Source organism: Macaca nemestrina, chromosome 14 (assembly GCF_043159975.1).
Source record: "Macaca nemestrina isolate mMacNem1 chromosome 14, mMacNem.hap1, whole genome shotgun sequence".
Classification (NCBI taxonomy): domain Eukaryota; kingdom Metazoa; phylum Chordata; class Mammalia; order Primates; family Cercopithecidae; genus Macaca; species Macaca nemestrina.
The window spans coordinates 91,883,177-91,903,513 of record NC_092138.1 but is presented as its reverse complement, the minus strand read 5'-3'; the positions used below and the strand labels follow the sequence as shown (position 1 = coordinate 91,903,513).

Sequence of the window (20,337 nt, the reverse complement as noted above, 5' to 3'; positions counted from 1 at the left end):
GTCTTTGATATACTGATTTCCTTTGGATAAACGCCCAGTAGCAGAATTGCTGGATCATATGGTAGTTCTATTTGTAGTTTTTTGAGGAACTTCCATACTGTTCTCCATTGTGGGTATATTAGTTTACATTCCACCAACAGTGTACGAATCCCTTTTTCTGGCCAGGCATGGTGGCTCACACCTGTAATCCCAGCACTTTGGGAGGCTGAGGTGGGAGGATCTCTTCAGCTCAGGAGTTCAATACTAGTCTGGGGAAGATAGTGAAACCTCATCTCTGCTAAAAATCAAAACCATTAGCTGGATGTGATGGCACTTGTCTATAGTCCCAGCTACTTGGGAGGCTGAGTGGAAGGATTGCTTGAGCCTGGGAGATTGAGGCTGCAGTGAGCTATCATCATGCCACTGCACTGCCGCCTGGGCAACAGAGAGAGAGAGAGAGAAAAAAAAAGAAGAGTTCCTTTTTCTCTACATCCTCTCCAGCATTTGTTTTTTGTTGTCTTGATAATAGCCATCCTAACTGGGGTGAGATTATACCTCATAGTGGTTTTGTTTTGCAGATTTGCATTTCCCTGATGATTGATGATGGTGAGCATTTTTCATATATTTGTTGGTCATTTGTATGGCTTCTTTTTGAGAAGTGTCTATTCAGATTATTTGCCCATTTTTATAGTGTTTTGTTGTTGAGATGTTTGAGTTCCTTGTGTATTCCAGCTATTAAGTCCCTGCCATATGAATAGTTTGCAAATATTTTCTCCCTTTCTCTGGGTTGTTTCTTCACTCTGTTGATTGCTTCCTTTGTTGTGCAGAAGCTTTTTAGTTTGATATAATCCCATTATTTTATATAAACAAATCCTATTTGTTTATTTTTCCTTTTGTTGCCTGTGTTTTTGAGGTCTTACTCATAAAATCTTTTCCTAGACCAGTGTCCTGAACCATTTCCCCTATGTATTCTTCTAGTAGGTTTATAGTTTCTGTCTTACAGTTAGGTCTTTGATCCATTTTGATTTTATATATAAACTCACATATAAGGTTTTTATATAGGGGGACATGTGGGGATCTAGTTTCATTCTTCTATATATGGATATCCAGTTTTCCCAGGACCATTTGTTGAAGAGACTATTCTTTCCCCAGGGAGTGTTATTGGCATCTTTGTCAAGAAACCAGTTGTGGCTGGGCACAGTGGCTCATGCCTGTAATCCCAATACTTTGGGAGGCCAAGGCAGGCTGATCACGAGGTCAGGAGATGGAGACCATCCTGGCTAACACTGTGAAACCCCGTCTCTACTAAAAATACAAAATATTAGCCAGGCGTGGTGGCGGGCACCTGTAGTCCCAGCTACTCAGGAGGCTGAGGCAGGAGAATGGCGTGAACCCCGGAGGCAGAGCTTGCAGTGAGCCAAGATGGAGCACCTCTGCATTCCACCCTGGTGACAGAGTGAGACATCTAAAAAAAAAAAAAGAAAAAGAAAAAGAAAAACCAGTTGGCTGTAGATCCATGGATTAATTTCTGAGTCCTCTATGCTGTTTCATTCATCTATCTATCTGTTTTTATAACAGTATCATGCTATTTTGGTTACTACAGCTTTGTAGTATATTTTGAAGACTGTTAGTGTGATGCCTCTAGCTTTGTTCTTTTTGTTCAGGATTGCTTTGGCCATTAGGGTTCCTTTGTGGTTCCATAAAAATTTGGAGTTTTTTTTTCCTATTTCTGTGAAGAATATCATTGGTATTTTGATAGAGATCGCATTGAATCTGTAGATTGTTTTGGGTAGCGTGGTCATTTTAATAATATTGATTCTTCTGATCCATGAAAAGTGAGATGTCTTTCCTTTGTTTGTATCCTCTTCAATGTCTGTCGTCAGTGTTTTGTAGTTTTCCTTGTAGCAGTCTTTTACATCCAGGCTTAAAGTTATTCCTAGGTGTTTTTTTAATAGCTATTGTAAAGGAGATTGCCTTCTTGATTTCTTTTTAGCTCATTTGTTGTTTGTGTATAGAAACATTGATTTTTGTATGTTGGTTTTGTACTCTGCAACTTTACTGAATTCATTTACTAGTTTCTAATAGATTTTTTGTGGAATCTTTGGGGTTTTCTACATATAGAACTATGTCATCTGCAAATAGAAATAATTTTACCTCTTCCTTTCTGATTTTTGATGTCTTTTATTTCTTTTTCTTATCTAATTGCACTTGCTAGTTCTTCCAATCTATGTTGATTAGAAGTAGTAAGTTTGGGATCCTTGCATTGTACCAGATCTTAGTGGAAAAGCTTTGAGGTTTTTTTCCACTGATGATAATGTGAGCTGCAGGTTTCTCATAAACGGCCTTTTTAATGTTGTATTAGTCCATTTTCACACTGCTATAAAGAACTACCTGAGACTGAGTAATTTATAAAGAAGAGAGGTTTAATTGACTGAGTTTCACATGCCTGGGGAGGCCTCAGGAAACTTACAATTATGGCGGAAGGCAAACAGGAAGCAAGGCACGTCTTTTGAAGCAGCAGGAGGAGAGGGGAAGTGCCACACTATTAAACCATCAGCTCTCATGAGAACTTACTGACTATCGTAAGAATGACATGAGGGAAACTGCCCCCATGATCCAACCACCTCCCACCAGGTACCTTCCCTGACACGTGGGGATTACAGTTCGACATGAGATTTGGGTAGGGTCACAGTGCCAAACCATATCGTATGTTTTGTATGTGAGGAATTTTCTTTTTTTTCCTTTTTTTCCAGACGGAGTCTCATTCTGTCACCAAGCTAGAATGCAGTGGCGCGATCTCGACTCACTGCAACCTCCACCTCCTCCTGGGTTCAAGCGATTCTCCTGCCTCAGCCTCCTGAGTAGCTGGGACTACGGGCGCGTGCCACCACACCCAGTTAATTTTTTTTTTTTTTTTTTGTATTTTTAATAGAGATGGGATTTCACCATGTTCGCCAGGATCGTCTCAATTTCTTGACCTCGTGATCTGCCCACCTTGGCCCCCCAAAGTGCTGGGATTACAGGCATGAGCCACCGTGCCCTGCCCTTTTTTTTTTTCTTAAGATGGGGTTTTACTCTGTCACCCAGGTTGAAATGCAATGGTGCAATCATGGCTCACTGCAACCCTGACCTCCTGAGCTCAAGCAATTCTCCTGCCTCAACCTCCTGAGTAGCTGGGACTACAGGTATGTGCTACCATGCCTGGCTAATTTAAAAATATTTTTTTTTGAGATGGGGTCTTGCAGCATTGCCCAGACTGGTCTCAAATTTCTGGCCTCAAGTAATCCTTCCACCTCGGCCTCTCAAAGAATTGAGATTGCAGGCATGAGCCATCATGCCCAGCCAGGAATTTTTATTTTATGCCCAAACTGTTGAGACTGTTTATTTAAAAAGTATGTTGAACTTTGCCAAATGCTTTCTCTGTGTCAAATGAGTTGATCATGTGGTTTTTGTCCTTTTTTTTTCTTTTTTTTTGAGACAGAGTCTTGTTCTGTCACCCAAGGCTGGAGTGCAGTGGCACAATGTGGGCTCATTGTAACCTCCGCCTCCCGGGTTTAAGTGATTCTCCTGCCTCAGCCTCCTGAGTAGTTGGGATTACAGGCACGCGCCACCACGCCCAGCTAATTTTTTTTTGGATTTTTAGTAAAGATGGGATTTCACCACATTGACCAGGCTGATCTCAAACTCCTGACCTCAGGTGATCCGCCCACCTCAGCCTCCCATAGTGCTGGGATTACAGGCATGAGCCACCACGACTGGCCCAATGTTATGTTCTTAAGTGCATGAAGGCTATGACTGTTGCTATGACTTTTTAGTAAATTATAATTATTCTCTACTAGCTTAAATTTTGTCAGTACTTGCCTGGAATATAGTTTTCTTTTTTTTAAATTTTCATTCTTTCTATATCATTTGGTGGTGGTGTATACCTTTTTTTTTTTTTTTCTTTTTTTTTTTTGAGTCGGAGTCTCACTCTGTCGCCCAGGCTGATCTCGGCTCACTGCAACCTCTGCCTTCTGGGTTCAAGCGATTTTTCTGCCTCAGCCTCCCGAGTAGCTGGGACTACAGGCGCACACCACCACTCCTGGCTAATTTTTGTATTTTAGTAGAGATGGGGTTTCACCATGTCAGCCAGGCTGGTCTCGAACTTCTGACCTCAGTTGATCCACCTGCCTTAGCCTCCCAAATCCTCAGCGGGGATTACAGGCATGAGCCACTGTGCCCAGACTATTTTATATTTTTTATTCCATATTTGTAGTTTGAATTAAATTTAACTCTATATGTTTAAGATTTAATTTAATTGACATTCAGTTTTAGAAGTTAAACTTAGAAGATCTGGTATTTTACCAATGCTTTTGAATTTAAATTTTAATAATTTAATTGATAGAAATACAAAATTGAAGTTGATAAATTATTTGAGGAATTTATGAAAGAATACAAAAATTGCTAACATTTGAAAAATTATAAAATGACATTCAAAATATCTGATTCTATCACATATGGAAATCTGCAGCAATAATTGCATCACAGATGAAATACTGAAATCTTGGGCTCTAATAAGAACAATCAGGAAATGTATTTTTGTTAACAGTTTCAATCTGAAAGTTAAAAAAACACTCAAAGAAATAAACTAGGAAGCAACATAAGCTAGTTTATGGTTTTCTGGAGCTATAACAAGTATTGTTTAAAACTTACAACAACCCCGTTAGGTGGACAGAGTAGACAGTATCTCCTATTTTACAAACGAAAAAAGTGAAGTTCACTTAAGTTTGAAAAACATAAAATCTCAAATACATATAATCATACTCGACTATATATTACAGAGAAAAGAATTGGAAATGAGAAATAGAGTAGGAAAAGGAAAAAAGTAGAATAATTTTTAAAAACAAAAAAATAAAGGAAAAGACCAACAAGAACAAAGTAAATAAATAAAATTTAAAAGAACAGAAAAAGAAGAGATGGGGGCCATAGGTCAATGCTGGTGAGATTCATGAGAAGCAGTGATATAATTCTTCTTACAAAGAAATAGCTCAAGATTCATTAATGGGATAATATCTCCCAATTTTCCCCAGAATAACCACTAGTTTTAAAAGTTAACTAGATTTTGGAAGGCATTTTTGCATCCTTCTCTTTTTATAATTTTCACTGGAATAAATCACTAACTTTTTATCCTGTTAAATGGGGACCATCATATCTTATTTCATAGGGTTAAAGGGTTACCTTCATGGAAAAGCATTCCAGTCCTATGGCCTTTCTGAATATTGCTGCAAACAATTTTTCAAAAACATTTTGCACATTGCCACTAGAGCATAAAAACAGAAGCATTTCTAAATTAATGTTCAAATCTAACCTACAGGTCAAATTTTCCAGGTTGCTCTATTCTATTATTTAATTTTAATTTTTTTTAATTCCAGTTTTAACAAAAAACTTTTGTAATTACAAGACAAGCAAAGATGCAGGAAAGTGTAGCCCATACAAAGGAAAAGATACAATAAAAACGACCTGAGGAAGTCTTGATCTCCTAGATATGGACTTTATGTAAGACATTTTCAGTATGATCAAATAACTAAAAGAAACCACATCCAAAGAACTAAAGAGAAGTGTAAGAGTTACGTCTTACCATGTAAAGAATAAGACAAAAATTATAAATAAGAATCAAATAGAAATTCTGTATTTGAAAACTACAATAACTGAAATAAAAAATTCAATAGGGACACTCAACAGCAGATTTGAGCAGGGAGAAAAAAGAATCAATGAACTTGAAGATAGATCAATTGAGATTATCCAGTCTGAGGAGCAGAAAGAAAAAAGGTTTAGGAAAAATGAACAGACCTGTAGACCATCTGGTATACCATCGAAAACACAAACATATACATAAAGAGAGACCTCTGGTATACCATAGAGCATACCAACATATGTGTAAAGAGAGTTCCAGAAGGAGAGGACAGAGAGAGAAAAGGACAGAAAAAAATATTTGAAGAACTAATGGTCAAAACTTTCAAATGTGATGAGAGACATTAAACCACACACTCAAGAAAACTCAATGAACTCCAAGTACGATAAACTCAAAGAGAGCCACACCTGACTACATCATAATAAAACTGTCAAGTGTCAAAGATGAAGAGATAATCTTGAAAATAACAAGAAAAAAGCAACACATAATAGTACAAAGGATCCTCAGTAAAATTAACAGCTGATTTCTCATCAGAAAGCACGGAGGCTACTAAGTAGAAAGATGATATATTCAAAGTGCTGAAAGAGAAAGACTGTCAACCAAAAATTCTGTAAATACTTTGGTGATTAAGATGCAACATAAGAATTTCGACAGGACACAAACATTCAGACCATAGCACTAATGATCACGGAAGCCAAGGGAAGCAGCTTGATGTTACCCAGTTGTCTTAAAATTTTCTTATCTTCTTGACATTCTTTGATTACTCTGCCAATGCCTTGCCTTGTGTTATGAGAAGAGATTCCATGTGAAGTGTTAAGAGATTTGTCTTTGGAGTCAGATATGAATTTACTCCTGGCTTAGCTACTCCAAGGCTGGCTTCATGAGCATGCAACCTATGCAGTCACCCCAAACCCCACATGCAGAAGGGCCCCACACTTGGTTTAATGCTCTGTTGTTGTTGTCCCGCATTTATTAATAATTTTATCTTTGAGCTTGTTTTTTATAAATGAGGTCTGACAGCACGATATTTATGTCCACAATTCCTTGCCACCTCATTTACACAGAGCATTCACAATACCCTGTGAACACAGAATTCTAGTGGGCTCACAAGGTGCAGAAGTTTAGTGGGAATCAAAGTGAGTACAAAGTATTAAGAAAAGTATGTCTGTGGCTGAGCAAGCCGGGGCACTGACAGCCTGAAGAGACCACATTCTCCGTTGGAATAGTAACTTGTTTTGAGTGCAGAAAGACGGTGAAGGCATGCTTTAAAAAAAAAGAAAAAAGAAAAAAAAGAAAAACAACAAAAAAAAAACAAGGAGCCTTATATCTTTTTTTTCTTACTCATGGTATTTCCTTGTATTAGGGAACTGTTATACTTACCTTGAATATGATCACATAGAAAGAAAGGGAAAGATAGGATAATTCACAGTTCCTTTTTCTTTCAGGCTTTCCTTGTCCTCAGAAAGCAAAGGTGGAGAGTGTTGGTAGAACACACACATATTGAAAAGTAAAATAAAAACAGTTGAGCTAGTTTATGCATAATTTCCACTGTTCTGGGAAGAATGGAATATATATACATGTATGAGCTATGACATACAAATTGTATAATTTTGGCAATGCCACATGCAAGTGAAATGCTCTTATATTTGCAACTTAAACTGGCTATGTACAATATGAAGATGAATGATAAAAGTCATGCCAATAATCAACATTACTAATTTGCCTTTATTTACAATGGTGCTAAATAGCAAATCTTAAAAAGCACCATGACAAGTTGAGGGAGAGACTACAGATGAAAGGAAAAGGCTTTTTTTTTTTTTTTTTTTTTTTTTTTTTTGAGACAGTCTTGCTCTGTAGCCTGGGCTGGAATGCAGTGGTGTGATCTTGGCTCACTGCAGCCTCCACCTCCTAGGTTCAAGCGATTCTCATGCCTCAGCCTCCCGAGTAGCTCAGGTTACAGGAACATGCCACCATGCCTGGTTAGTTTTTGTATTTTTTGTAGAGATGGGGTTTCCCCATGGTGGCCAAGCTAGAGGAAAAGGCTTTATGTTTATATTTTAATACCTTAACAGCATTTTTCCTGCTTTTTTGAATAAGAGATGCCACATTTTTATCTTGCACAAGGCCATTCAAATTATGTAAGTGGCCAGAGCTACTTTTTTGTGTGTGATTCTGGGCTTTTTTTTTTTTTTTGAGAGAGAGTCTTGCTCTGTCACCCAGGCTGGAGTGCAGTGGTGTGATCTCCGCTCACTGCAACCTCCATGTCCTGGACTCAAGTGATTCTCCTGCTTCAGCCTCCTGAGTAGCTGAGATTACAGGCACCCGCCACCACACCCAGCAAATTTTTGTATTTTTAGTAGAGACGGTGTTTCACCATGTTGGTCAGGCTGGTCTCGAACTCCTGACCTCAGGTGATCTGCCTGCCTCGGCCTCTCAAAGTGCTGGGATTACAGGTGTGAGCCACTGTGCCCAGCCTGATTGTGGGATTTTTAAAGGAAGCAATACAGACATTCTGATTATCAGATTCTTTGTAAAATGAGTATAATGCTGAATCATTCCAGTCAACATCAAGTGACTGCTGCTGGGCAATTATTTTATTAATTTATGATTTCATATTTTCTATATAACTTTTATGAAGATATCCAGAAAGCATTCTAGGGGTCTCAGGATAAATAGGGGGAAATAAAATTACATAGAGTAGGCTGGGTGGGGCAGGGAGGAATAGACTAAGTGTTTGAAAGGTTTGGCAGTTATTTTGGAAGGAAAAAAACCCATTCAAAGATTTTGTCATATCTGGTTTTTTTTTCTGGTAAAAAACAGAGACTTTAGCATGTCTTCTTTTTAAAAAAAAATTGAAGCAGAAAGAAAAGAGTTGGAAAAGCAAGAAAGCGTAATCCTAGAAAGAGTAATCATCATAAGAACTCCATACATGTTTATGTGATTTTTCAGTGCTAAGATGTCATTTCAGCATTCTTAAGAGGAAGGCAAAGCATCTGTTATCTCAAGGAAGCAAAGAAGCTGGTTCTCACAAGAGATATTAATATAAGATGAGAAGCCAGAGTTTACCATGAGAAGCTGTCACACCTAAGCACTGACTTAATCAGCACTAATTGTTCCAGCTTTCTTTGGGAAGCATTTACCAGCTGCTGCTCTTCAGGAACTTAAAGTACACTTGCAAATTATTAAGTATTGATGACGGAGGAGCAAGGGCCTATTAGTGGTGGTAGTGAATGTAAGGAGCTTTCATCAAAGTTATACTTTTAGGAAAACAGCTAATCTAGTGTAAAATTAACTATTGCTATGTAATAAATTCCCCCGAAACTTAATGACTTCAGATAACAACACACATTAATTATCTGCCCAGTTCCAATGGGCAGGAATTCAGGAACGGCTTAGCTAGGTAATTCTGGGTTAGGTTCTCTTATGAGGTTGCAGTCAAGATGTCAGCTGGGCTGCAGCCACCTAAAGGCATGACTGGGGCTGGAGGATTCACTTCACGTGGCTCTGGGCAGGAGGCCGCAGTTCCTTTCCACATGGGCCTCTCCATAGGCTTCCTGAGTGTGCTCACTACATGGGGGCTTCCCCTAGAACAGGCAGTTCAAGAGCGAAAAAGGCAGAAACAGCAATGTCTTGTATGACCTGACCTCAGAAGTCACACATCTTCACTTTTGCTGTATTCTATTGGTCAGATGAATCAGTGTGATACAGTGTGGGAAGGGAATATCAGGGAGGTAAGGACCACTGGGAGCCATCTTGGAGTCTGGCTACCACATCTAGCCACTGGATGAGTAACAGTTATAAGAATTAGATGAAGGAACTTATGTTGAACAAAAAACAACATTGTCTGAAAAAGTGTGGGTCAGTGGAGCCAAAGAAGGTGGTTAATGAGCTGAGCTTGATTCATTAGAAGGTCTAGGGTATAGAAAGAACAGATTCAGATGAGGTTACAAAAACTGTGAGAGATAAAGGGAGAGTGAGCATCTCCTCCTTGTATGTTGTTTCCTTTTGACTCCTCTAAAGAAAATGTGCTTAACTGAATTCCATTATTAACACTGGATTTTCTCTTGGCCTTATTATTTTCTACTTCCTCCCTACTTCCTTTTCTGAAATCCTATCCTATTCCATTATTATTTAGGATGTGAAGTGGCCTTTTGGGACATGCTATTCCAACCCACTGCTTTGGTGACTTTCAAGCATAGTTTAAGCAATGACTTTCTTCTCTATTTTTCCCAGTTACCATTCAATCTTCAAATACACATTTACCCACAGTGGATTTGAACCACTGTATTTCCCAGAATGTGGCTTATCCAGTTATTCTCTGACTCTTTCCACCTCTGACCTTTTCAGTTTGTCTTCCCAATCTGCCATCTGCCTGGTGGTCATTTCAGCCAGTCTTGCTCCAGCCCTATAGAGGAAAGGAGAACCAGACATAGCCAGACTAGGTATTCAATTATGTCACATTTATTCCCACCTTGTGCATTTGAACCTTGGCCTAGAATACACAATAGTATATAATAAGAATCAAAATGTGTGGAGTGGGATATAAATTATTTAAGAGTTTATAAAATAAAGAATTAGTTACAGATAAAAAAGGCTGGGCACAGTGGCTCACGCCTGTTAATCCCAGCACTTTGGGAAGCCGAGGTGGGTAGATCACTTGAGGTCCGGAACTGGAGGCCAGCCTGGCCAATATGGTGAAACCCCATCTCTACTAAAAATACAAAAATTAGCCAGGCGTGGTGGTTCACCCCTGTAGTCCCAGCTACCTGGGAGGCTGAGGCATGAGAATCACTTGAACCCAGGAGGCAGAGGTTGCAGTGAACTGAGATTGCGCCACTGCACTCCAACCTGTGCAACAGAGCGAGCCTCCATCTTAAAAAAAAATTATATATATATATATCTGGAGAAGGTGTCAAAGAGAAGGTAAGATTTCAGCATGGTTTGGTATCTTTCCTGTCTTTTTTCTATGGATCCCAAACAATCAAATCACCATTTCTGCAACTTACTAGATGTGTTCCCTGAAGCACTACATTTTTCTGAGCCTCAGTTTACTCATTGGTAACCTGAGGGTAATAACACCCTTCCACGTGGTTGTCAAGATGAGAGATAATTTAGCAAGTTAATTATCACAATAACTGATAAATGTTGGAAACTAATAATGGGTAGCTATTGTGTTGTCACCATTTGGATAAGCTCCTTAAAGACTCAGAATATGTCCTGTATGTCTGAGTCTCATAAAATCTCATTTAAATGCAGTGGAGTTTACAGATCTTATTGAGATGTGATTAACATTTATGGCATTTCCTCTTAATTGCTAGACTGATTACTGAGAAGCGAGAAGAATGCTTCAAACAACATCCAGTTTAAAGTCTGAGGGAGAAGGATATTTTGGAGCAAAGACCTTTTACAGCTTATGAGATAAGAAGTAGGTTACACAGAATCTACTAAAGGCAGCCAATGCCACAACAAGAGACAAAACTGTTTACAGTGCCTTCTCAAAAGGATTCGAGTCCATTTACACTCATTTACTTGTTGTTATTAATCAGTAAGGACTTAGTACTGACATTTTGTTATTCGTTTTCTGCTTGTTTTGTTGGTCCTCTCTTCCTTTCTTCCTTCCTTCCTATCTTCCTTTGTATAAAAGTGATTTTCTGTAGTAGTATGTTTTAATTCCTTGCTTTTTATTTTTTGTGCAGCAATTACAGGTTTTTGGTTTGTAGTTATCATGAGGCTTGCAAATAACGTCTTATAAACAATTATTTTAGACTTATAATAACAACTATTATCACGAAGAAAAGTTTTTAAAAACAAGCAGAGAAAGCTAAACAAACCTCTACACTTCATCTTTCCTGCATTTTGACTTTTTGTTGTATCTATTTATATCTTTTTACATGGTCTGTCTCTTAAAAAATAATTGTGGTTACTATTTTTGATCAGTTTATCATTTAGTCATTCTATTAAGTATATGAGTGGTTTACATACTGCAATTACAGTGTTGCAGTATTCTGTATTTCTCTGTGTAATTACTTTTACCAGCAAGTTTTATACTTTTAGATTATTTCTTCTTGCTCATTAATAGCCTTTTCTTTCAGATTGAAAAACTTCCTTTAGCATTTCCTATAAGATAGGTCTAATGTTGATAATATTCCTCAGCTTTTGTTTGTCTAAGTGTTTCTCCATGTCTGAAAAATAATTGTGCTGGGTATAATATTCTAGGTCGGATGTTTTCTTTTCCTCAGCACTTTGACTAGGTCATCCCACTTTATCCTGGCCTGTAAAGTTTCTGCTAAGAAATCTGTTGCCAGATGTATTAGAGCTCCTTTATGTTGTTTGTTTCTTTTCTCTTGCTGCTTTTAAGATCCTTTCTTTATCCTTGATCATTGAGAGTTCGATTATTATATGTCTTGAAGTAGTCTTATTTGGGTTGAATCTGCTTGGCATTCTTTGATTTTCTTGTACCTAGATTTTCATATCTTTCTCTGGGTTTGGAATGTTGTCTGTTATAATTTCCTTGAATAAACATTCTACCCCAATTTCTCTCTCTCTCTCTCTCTCCTTCCCCGTCCCTTCCCCCCATCCCCTTTAAGGCTAGTAACTCTTAGATTTGCTCTTTTGAGATTATTTTCTAGATCTTGTAGGCATGCTTCATTCTTTTATCTTTTTAGTGTTTTCCTTTTTCTCTTCTATGTATTTTCATATAGCCTGTCTTCAAGCTCACAAATTCTTTCTTTTGCTTGATCAAGTCTGCTATTGAGAGACTCCAATGCATTTTTCAGTTTATCAATTGAATTTTCTATCTCCAAGATTTTTTTTTTAATTTTCATATTTTATTGATAAAATAATATGTAGTCACAAATATTGGGGGAAGAAATGTAGCCATACACTTCTTTGTCTTAGTAATCTATATTTTAGCCAGCTCTGGAATTTCCATTTGATTTAAAAAATTTCAATCTCTTTGTTAAATTTCTCTGATAGAATTCTGAATTTCTTCACTGTTACCTTGGAGTTCATTGAAGTTCATCAAGGCAGCTATTTTGAATTCCCTGTCTGATTAGTCATATATCTTCATCACTCCAGGATCGGTCAATGGTGCCTTATTCAGTCCATTCAGTGAGGCCATGTTTTCCTGGATGTTCTTGATGGTTGTGGATATTCACCCATGTCTGCACATTGAAGAGTTAGGTATTCATTCCCTTCTTTATAGTCCAGGCTTGTTTGTCCCTGTCCTTGAGAAGGCTTTCCAAGAATTCAAAGGGGATTGAGTTTTGTGGCCTAAGCCTGTGGCACTTGGGAGTGTCCTAAGCTTAGGAACCCTGTAACTCTTACAGAGTCTTAGATACGCAGCCTTGGTGTATCTAAGACTTGGGAAGATAGGGGAGAATTCCCTGGGTTATCAGGCAAAGTCTTTTGCTCTCTTCCCTCTCTTTCCCAAATCAGAAGGCATCTCTCTCCAGGCTTGGTTAACTGGAGTTGGGGAGGAGTGATGCAGACACTCTACTGGCCACAGCTAGCATCACACTGGGTTATACCTGAAGCCCACAGCCTTCCAGACTAGCTCAGTACTGGGGCTCACTAAGGCCTGCAGCCACTACTGCCTGGTTATGCCTGCTGCTAATGTTTATTCAAGGCCCAAGGCCACATTAGTCAGCAGATGGTGAATCCTGCCAGGACCAAGTCCATACAAACAGGGCAGTGGATTCCCTTCTGACCCAGGGTGGGCCTAGAAACACTATACAGGAGCAAAGCCTGGAATCAGGGGTTTCGGGAATCTGCTTGGTGTTTTATCTTATTGTGGCTAAGCTGATATCCAAGTTGCAAGACAAAGTCCTCTGCGCTCTTCTCTCTTCTTTCCCCAGGCAGAATGAATCTCCCCAAGCATCAGTACCTGGAGTTTGGGGAGGAGTGACATACGTACTCCTGTGGCTGCCACAGCTAGTGTCAAACTGTGTTGCACCCTAAGTCCACTGCCTCCCAGACCAGGACAGCATTAGACCTTGCCCAAGGACTTGCTAACAGAGGGAAAAAAATCTGTAAAATATTTTGGAGTGGCATATTTTGAGCCAATATGAGTAATCATGGTCTTGGGAACAGTCTTAAGAGGTTCTGAGAAAGTGTGCCTGAAGCAGGTTGGTTATAGTTTGGTTTTATACATTTCCAGGAGACAAGAGTTACAGGCAAAGATATAAATTGATACATGCAAAGTATATATTGATTCAGCCCAAAAAAAAGGACATCTCCAAGTAGGGACTTAGTAATTATAGGTGGGTCTTAAGGATTCTTTAGTTGGCAATTGGTTGAGAGGGTTAAGCTATTATCTAAAGGCTTAAAGTCAATAGAAAGTAATGCTTGAGTTAAAGGAGGTTGTGGGGTCCAAGGCTCTTGTTATGTAGATGACTTCTCATAGGTAGCAGCCCTCAGAGAGAATCAATGGCAAATATCTGTCTCTTTGCAGACCTTTGAGATGTCAGACTGTCAGTTCAACTCTGCTAGATCTGGGAAAAGCCTAGAAAGGGAAGGCCTGGCTGCATTCATGGAGATTCTCTACAGATGCAAATCTCCCCCACAAAAGATAGCTTTGCAGGGCCATTTCAAAATATGTCAAAGAAATATATTTTGAGATAAAATATTTTTATTCCCTACAAGGTCTGCTATCTGTCATGTCTTGCTATATCAGAGTCAGTTGAAAAGTAAGCCATATTACACCAGGTTTATTTTTATTTATTTATTTATTTATTTTTTGAAACAGAGTTTTGCTCTTTGCCCAGGCTGGAGTGCAATGGCACAATCTTGGCTCACTGCAACCTCTGCCTCTCAGGTTCAAGCAATTCTCCTGCCTCAGCCTCCCGAGTAGCTGGGATTACAGGCACCCGCCACCACACCCAGCTAATTTTTGTATTTTTAATAGAGACGAGGTTTCACCATATTGGCCAGTCTGGTCTTGAACTCCTGACCTCAGGTAATCTACCTGCCTCAGCCTCCCAAAGTGCTGGGATTATAGGAGTGAGCCACCATGCCCAGCATATACCAGGTTAACTTTTAAAACCCATTTAACAATATTTTATGATTTGTAGGGTGTGATTCCTTGCGTGAATGGCCTGAGATCTTGTTTATAATTTGGTATCTTATTGCCACAGAGTCTGTTTTGTCCTACGATCTTTTAACTTGAATGCAGGTAAGTTGTGCCTGAACTCCAAAGGGAGGGGATATAACAAGGCATGTCTAACCTCCCTTTGCCATCACAGCCAGGAATTCAATTTTTAAGATTTTTCTGGGGTCTCTTTGGCCAAGTGGGTGTTCATTCAGTCAGTAGGGGTAAGTTGGGAGTGCTTAGCATTTTATGTTTAGTCACATACTTTAGTCCTTGTGTCCTGACTGCCACTCAAATAGATTCAGGACCTCAGACCACTTTAGTTAGCCAGTGGTGAAGATAGCCATGACCTGGGTTTCTCCCTCTGGAGCAGAGAATTCTCCTCTGTCCCAAGGCCTGCCTAAATGCGCTGTCGGAATTCTGGGTGCCTGCAGAATTCTATCCTGTGTTATGTTCCAGCACTGACTTCTGATACAAAGTCCCACACTCACTTTGCTCTCCCTCCTTCAAGCACACAGACCCACACTCACTTTGCTCTCCCTCCTCCAAGCACACAGATTCTCTTTCCTGCTGTGCAGCCTGTGGTTGGAGGAGGGGTGGTGTAGGCAATGCAGGGAGATCTTCCCTCGCCCCCCTACCCCCACCCGGTCTTTAATGCCTCTTTCCTTATCATTAAGGTAAAAAAAAAAAAAAAGGCACTGTGATCACTCACCTGATTTTATGGCTCTTATGAAGGTGCTGTCTTGCATGGATAGTTGTTCTACTTGGTGTTCCTGTGTGGAGAACTATCTCTGGGGGGTTCTCTGGGCCCTCTCTCCAATCAGTCTTTAAACTGCTGGCACCGAAGCCTCCAGTGCCTTCCTCCTCTATATCCCATGGAGAGTTACTGAAGTAGTTCTTTTTGGATTTCAGTTGGCCTTTTATTAGAGCCTTTCTCCTAGAGGATTAAAACATGAGACTGCGGGCTTGAGCCAAAAAGCAGTCAGAGGGACAAATATTGGGTTTTACTTAGAATAACCCACCTGCCACCATGCCTGGCTAATTTTTGTATTTTTAGTAGAGACGGGGTTTCACCATGTTGGCCAGGCTGGTCTTGAACTCCTGACTTCAGGTGATCCACCCACCTTGGCCTCCCAAAGTGCTGGGATTACAGATGTGAGCCAGCGTGCCCAGCCTCAAAAGTTCATCTGTGAGCCACGTTTAGAAGGTAGATAAAAAAATTTGACTAAACACAGTTGAGAATCTATACATTGTTTAAACTTCAGGTCTGTTGAGAACCTTTGAGATCCATTATTTTCGGAATGTTTTCTACCAGAGAAACAGGACAATGACTTGCAAATATTGGTTTTCAGTATTTACTCTATAGCTCAACCAAACAAACTTTTTTGCACTTAAAATACAAATATTACCTACCTTGATTTGAGTGTTCTTGTTTTCTCTTAAATTTCATTTCCCAAAAATGATGGCAAAAGTACTGTTTGTTTTAACTTGACCCATCTTTTGCAACCCAGCTTAATCATTTCACAGACTCCCTTTTGAAATAAATGGGCTAGATGATCAGACAATAGTGGCAAATATTTGTCATTTCAATGACATATGCAACAGATACCTTTAGTGAAATTGGTATATCAAATTTCCCTTTGTGCTCCTTTTTTCCCTGGTGAATTCAGCATTAAAGTGTAAATATTTTTAGTGTATTATTTATTAATTCAAGCAAAGAATGCCAATGTGACCATACATATCTCATTTATATATCGTAAATATCTCATTATAGAAATATGTTTAGATACATTTGTTTTATTATTTTAAAGAAGAGCACATATTATATATTAAGGTAAAAATAGTACTAAAAAAAAGAAGGTAGGCCAGGCGCAGTGGCTCATGCCTGTAATCCCAGCACTTTGGGAGGCCGAGGTGGGCGGATCACAAGGTCAGGAGATCGAGACCATCCTGGCTAACACAGTGAAACCCCGTCTCTACTAAAAAAAAAAAACACACAAAAAGTTAGCTGGGCGAGGTGGCAGGCGCCTGTGGTCCCAGCTACTCAGGAGGCTGAGGCAGGAGAATGATGTGAACCCAGGAGGCGGAGCTTGCAGTGAGCCGAGGTCGCGCCACTGCACTCCAGCTTGGGCGACAGAGCGAGGCTCCATCTCAAAACAAAAAACAGGCCGGGCGCGGTGGCTCAAGCCTGTAATCCCAGCACTTTGGGAGGCCGAGACGGGCGGATCACGAGGTCAGGAGATCGAGACTAGCCTGGCTAACACGGTGAAACCCCGTCTCTACTAAAAAAATACAAAAAAAACTAGCCGGGCGAGGTGGCGGGCGCCTGTAGTCCCAGCTACTCGGGAGGCTGAGGCAGGCAGGAGAATGGCGTGAACCTGGGAGGCGGAGCTTGCAGTGAGCTGAGATCCGGCCACTGCACTCCAAGCCTGGGCGACAGAGCGAGACTCCGTCTCAAAACAAACAAACAAACAAACAAAAAACAAAAACAAAAAACAGAAAAGCAAAAAGAAAAGAGAGTAAATTTAAACATTCTAATGAAAATTAAACATAAAAATTAACTTAATTAAAAATCAGCCAGGCATGGTGGCTCACGCCTATAATCCCAGCACTTTGGGAGGCCAAGGCAGGTGGATCACCTGAGGTGGGGAGTTCAAGACCAGCCTGGCCAACATGGTGAAACCCTGCCTCTACTAAAAATACAAAAAAATTAGCTGGACGTGGTGGGACATGTCTATAGTCCCAGCTACTTGGGAGACTGAGGAAGGAGAATCCCTTGAACCTGGGAGGCGGAGGTTGCCCTGAGTCAAGATAGTGCCACTGGACTACAGCCTGGGTGACAGAAAGAGACTCTGTCTCAAAAAAAAAAAAAAAAAGTATAAAGATAAAATTTTAGTATATTGTGAATTAGTTATCAGACTCAATTTTTATAGGAAGCTTTGTTTTTCTGGAGTTCTTATATTAAAATTATTAAAATCCTTACTGAAAAGAATAGCGTATTTTTTTAAAAGAAAGATATTCTATATCTGAATAAAGGCAAACTTTGAATGAGTGGTGTATGACTTAATAAATATTGGAGACTATCGATTCTCCAATACTTAGAGAATGACGACAGCATCCTCAGCATGGCATTTTCGTTGCCAGTCACAATCTTTCCTCCACCTAATGTTCTCTAGACTGAGACAGACCAAGGAACAATTCCCTAGACCTCCTTTGCAGAGCTAAGTTATGCTCAGACCATGTGCAGCACCAAGGACACTGCCATTCAGGTCTCCAAAAAAGGTCATCTTGTGAGCCCTGTCTAAACCAGGCCTTTTCTAAAATCATTTCCATTTGAAACTGAGTCCAAGTGTGTCTCCATCAGTATTAGAGTGGACCTGCCAGATGTGTGCTTGCAGATGATGCAACATCAAAGCAAATGCCCTGGGCAAGAGAAGAAAGGCCAAAGCAATGGGCTTACTGGTTTGTAGCTTTGAGCCACTCTTCATAGTGCCAAATTCCCATTTTAGAGTCCCTTTATTTGTATTAATAAAAATAAATTCCCTGGGTGTAAGCTCCTATAAAATACTCCCTATGTGTATTCCTGGGCATGAAAGGGTGTTTTAGTTCCAATTCTAGTTTTCCTGCTTAGAGGTTCACCTTTCTGACATTAATAATTAACCAGATTATCTGAATTGTTCAAGTTCAGTTTATTTAAAAGGAGAATATCCTCAAAAGGGTTATATCCAGGATTTCCTGCTACCTCCAACCATGGGCCTTTTGGGAATACTTTGTTTTTTAATCTTCCTGGGAAAAACTTGGGGACAGGAGCAAACGTAAGTAAAACAAGCTATCTTCATTTTTCAATGCATCTTAGTTATGATGAATGAAGAGTTAAATTTAACAGATTGTGTTAATTTGAAAATAATTTGCTACTTCTGAGAACACCAAGTGAATAGTATCATCTCTGAATGAGAAAGTCATGGAAGCATTTTGATTTAATGAGTAGCCAACAACGTAACAGCTTTTATGAAATTGTTATTTATTGAAATTTATGTAATTATTCAAATTCCTCTTCAAAAAAGCACAAAACAAACTCCAGATAATAAACTTTCTTGACATTTTTTGCTTATTTTAACTTGGTGTTTAGTTTTGTGTTTTTCATAGACTATATACAGTTAAACCAGGGTTATTTGGGAGTCAGTCTAATACTGTGATCTGAAAATCTGTTGTAATGACTTCTATAATACATTTATGAGCTGATTTTTCACAATTTTTAGTGTCATTATTGAGATAATATGCATTTTAAGTAATGTTTTAAAAATAATGATCTTATTTCTAGAAATGTTTTAATACTGAAAAGTAACTGTAGATTAATCAAACCTTTTCATTTCATATACGAGGATAAGTCCAGATATGGGAAGTGACTGGCCAAAGGTCACAGTTCTAGAGAGAAAGAAACAGGATTTTTATTAAGATCTCCTGTTTATCTCTTCAGTTTTTTTCATTTTGTCATAGATGTATGCATGTAAATATATTATGTATAAACACATACTTAGGATGTCATTCTTTTTTAGAACTCTCCTATTTCTGATCTGTAATCTTATCACATGGCCGCAAACACTCCACTACCTTAGCATCCTGCCTTTATTATTTCTTTTTGAAAGACAACTAGCAGCTAAGACTTAGAGAGACTGAAATTAAGTGACTTCAAATTAGTGGCAGAACTAGGGCTAGGACCTGGGTTCCATGATTCTTGTCCAGACTTATTCTGAATTCTTTCTACTAGCCCTTAATAAAAATTATTTCCTCACTTTCTCTGAAAAAGTCAGAGTATACCATTTACAACATGGCAATCTATCACTTTAATTAATTGGTTGATTGATTGATTCAACAAATATTTATTGAACACCTAACCATATGATAGGCACTGCAGATACAGCAAACGGTAAGACAATTCCTAGAGCTTGTATTCTAGTGGGAGAAGCAAGTAATGAATGAATGTGCCAATGAAAGAATGTGTAAGGTCAGGTAGATAGTATTATGAAGAAAAAAATAAAGGAGAGTATGAGAATTTTAAAAAAAAATTATGGGGCACTATTTTAAAATGTGGCCAGGAAAGGTTCTCTTAAGGAGGCTGCGCTCAAACAGAGCCTGAAGGAAGTGAGGAAGCAAACGATGCAAATATTTGAGGAAAGAGCATTCCAGGTAGAGGCCAAAATAACATTCTTGCCTCTCTGCCAGCTCAGTAACCTGATCCTCTGCAGGAATTGAAAGACACAGAAAACTATGAAATTCTTTATATGGATAGATTATGCTACTGATAAGTCAATAAGAACCAAAATCTTTATGAAGGGTGGTTCCAGAATCATCTTTTAGGGGCCTCTAAACACTACGTATTTTACGCTTGACTGCTACCATCACATAGACCAGCAGTCCCCAACCATTTTGGCACCAGGGACAGGTTTTGTGGAAGACAATGTTTCCATGGACCGGGATTGGGGTGGGGATGGTTTCAGGATGAAACTGTTCCACCTCAGATCATCAGGCATTATATTCTCATAAGGAGCTTGCAATCTAGATCTCTCGCATGTGCAGTTCACAGTAGGGTTCATGCTCC

At 39.2% G+C, this 20,337-nt stretch overlaps 1 protein-coding gene across 6 annotated transcripts in view; it reads left to right on the top strand.

Moving 5' to 3' along the window:
- The window catches only part of LOC105487149 (complement C5), a 121,109-nt gene that overhangs the window by 4,327 nt on the left and 96,445 nt on the right, over window positions 1-20,337 (top strand). For 5 of the 6 annotated variants that reach the window (XR_011612828.1, XR_003019299.2, XR_011612829.1 and 2 more), the window contains exon 1: window positions 18,445-18,553. The exons of the other annotated variant lie outside the window; for it this stretch is intronic. Coding sequence is in view for 2 of the 5 variants with exons in the window: in XM_011750470.2 (XP_011748772.2) it covers window positions 18,489-18,553 (65 nt within the window). In the remaining 3 variants the exon portion in view is untranslated. Of the gene's footprint in view, window positions 1-18,444; window positions 18,554-20,337 lie in introns of those variants that run through there. 6 annotated transcript variants of the gene reach the window in all.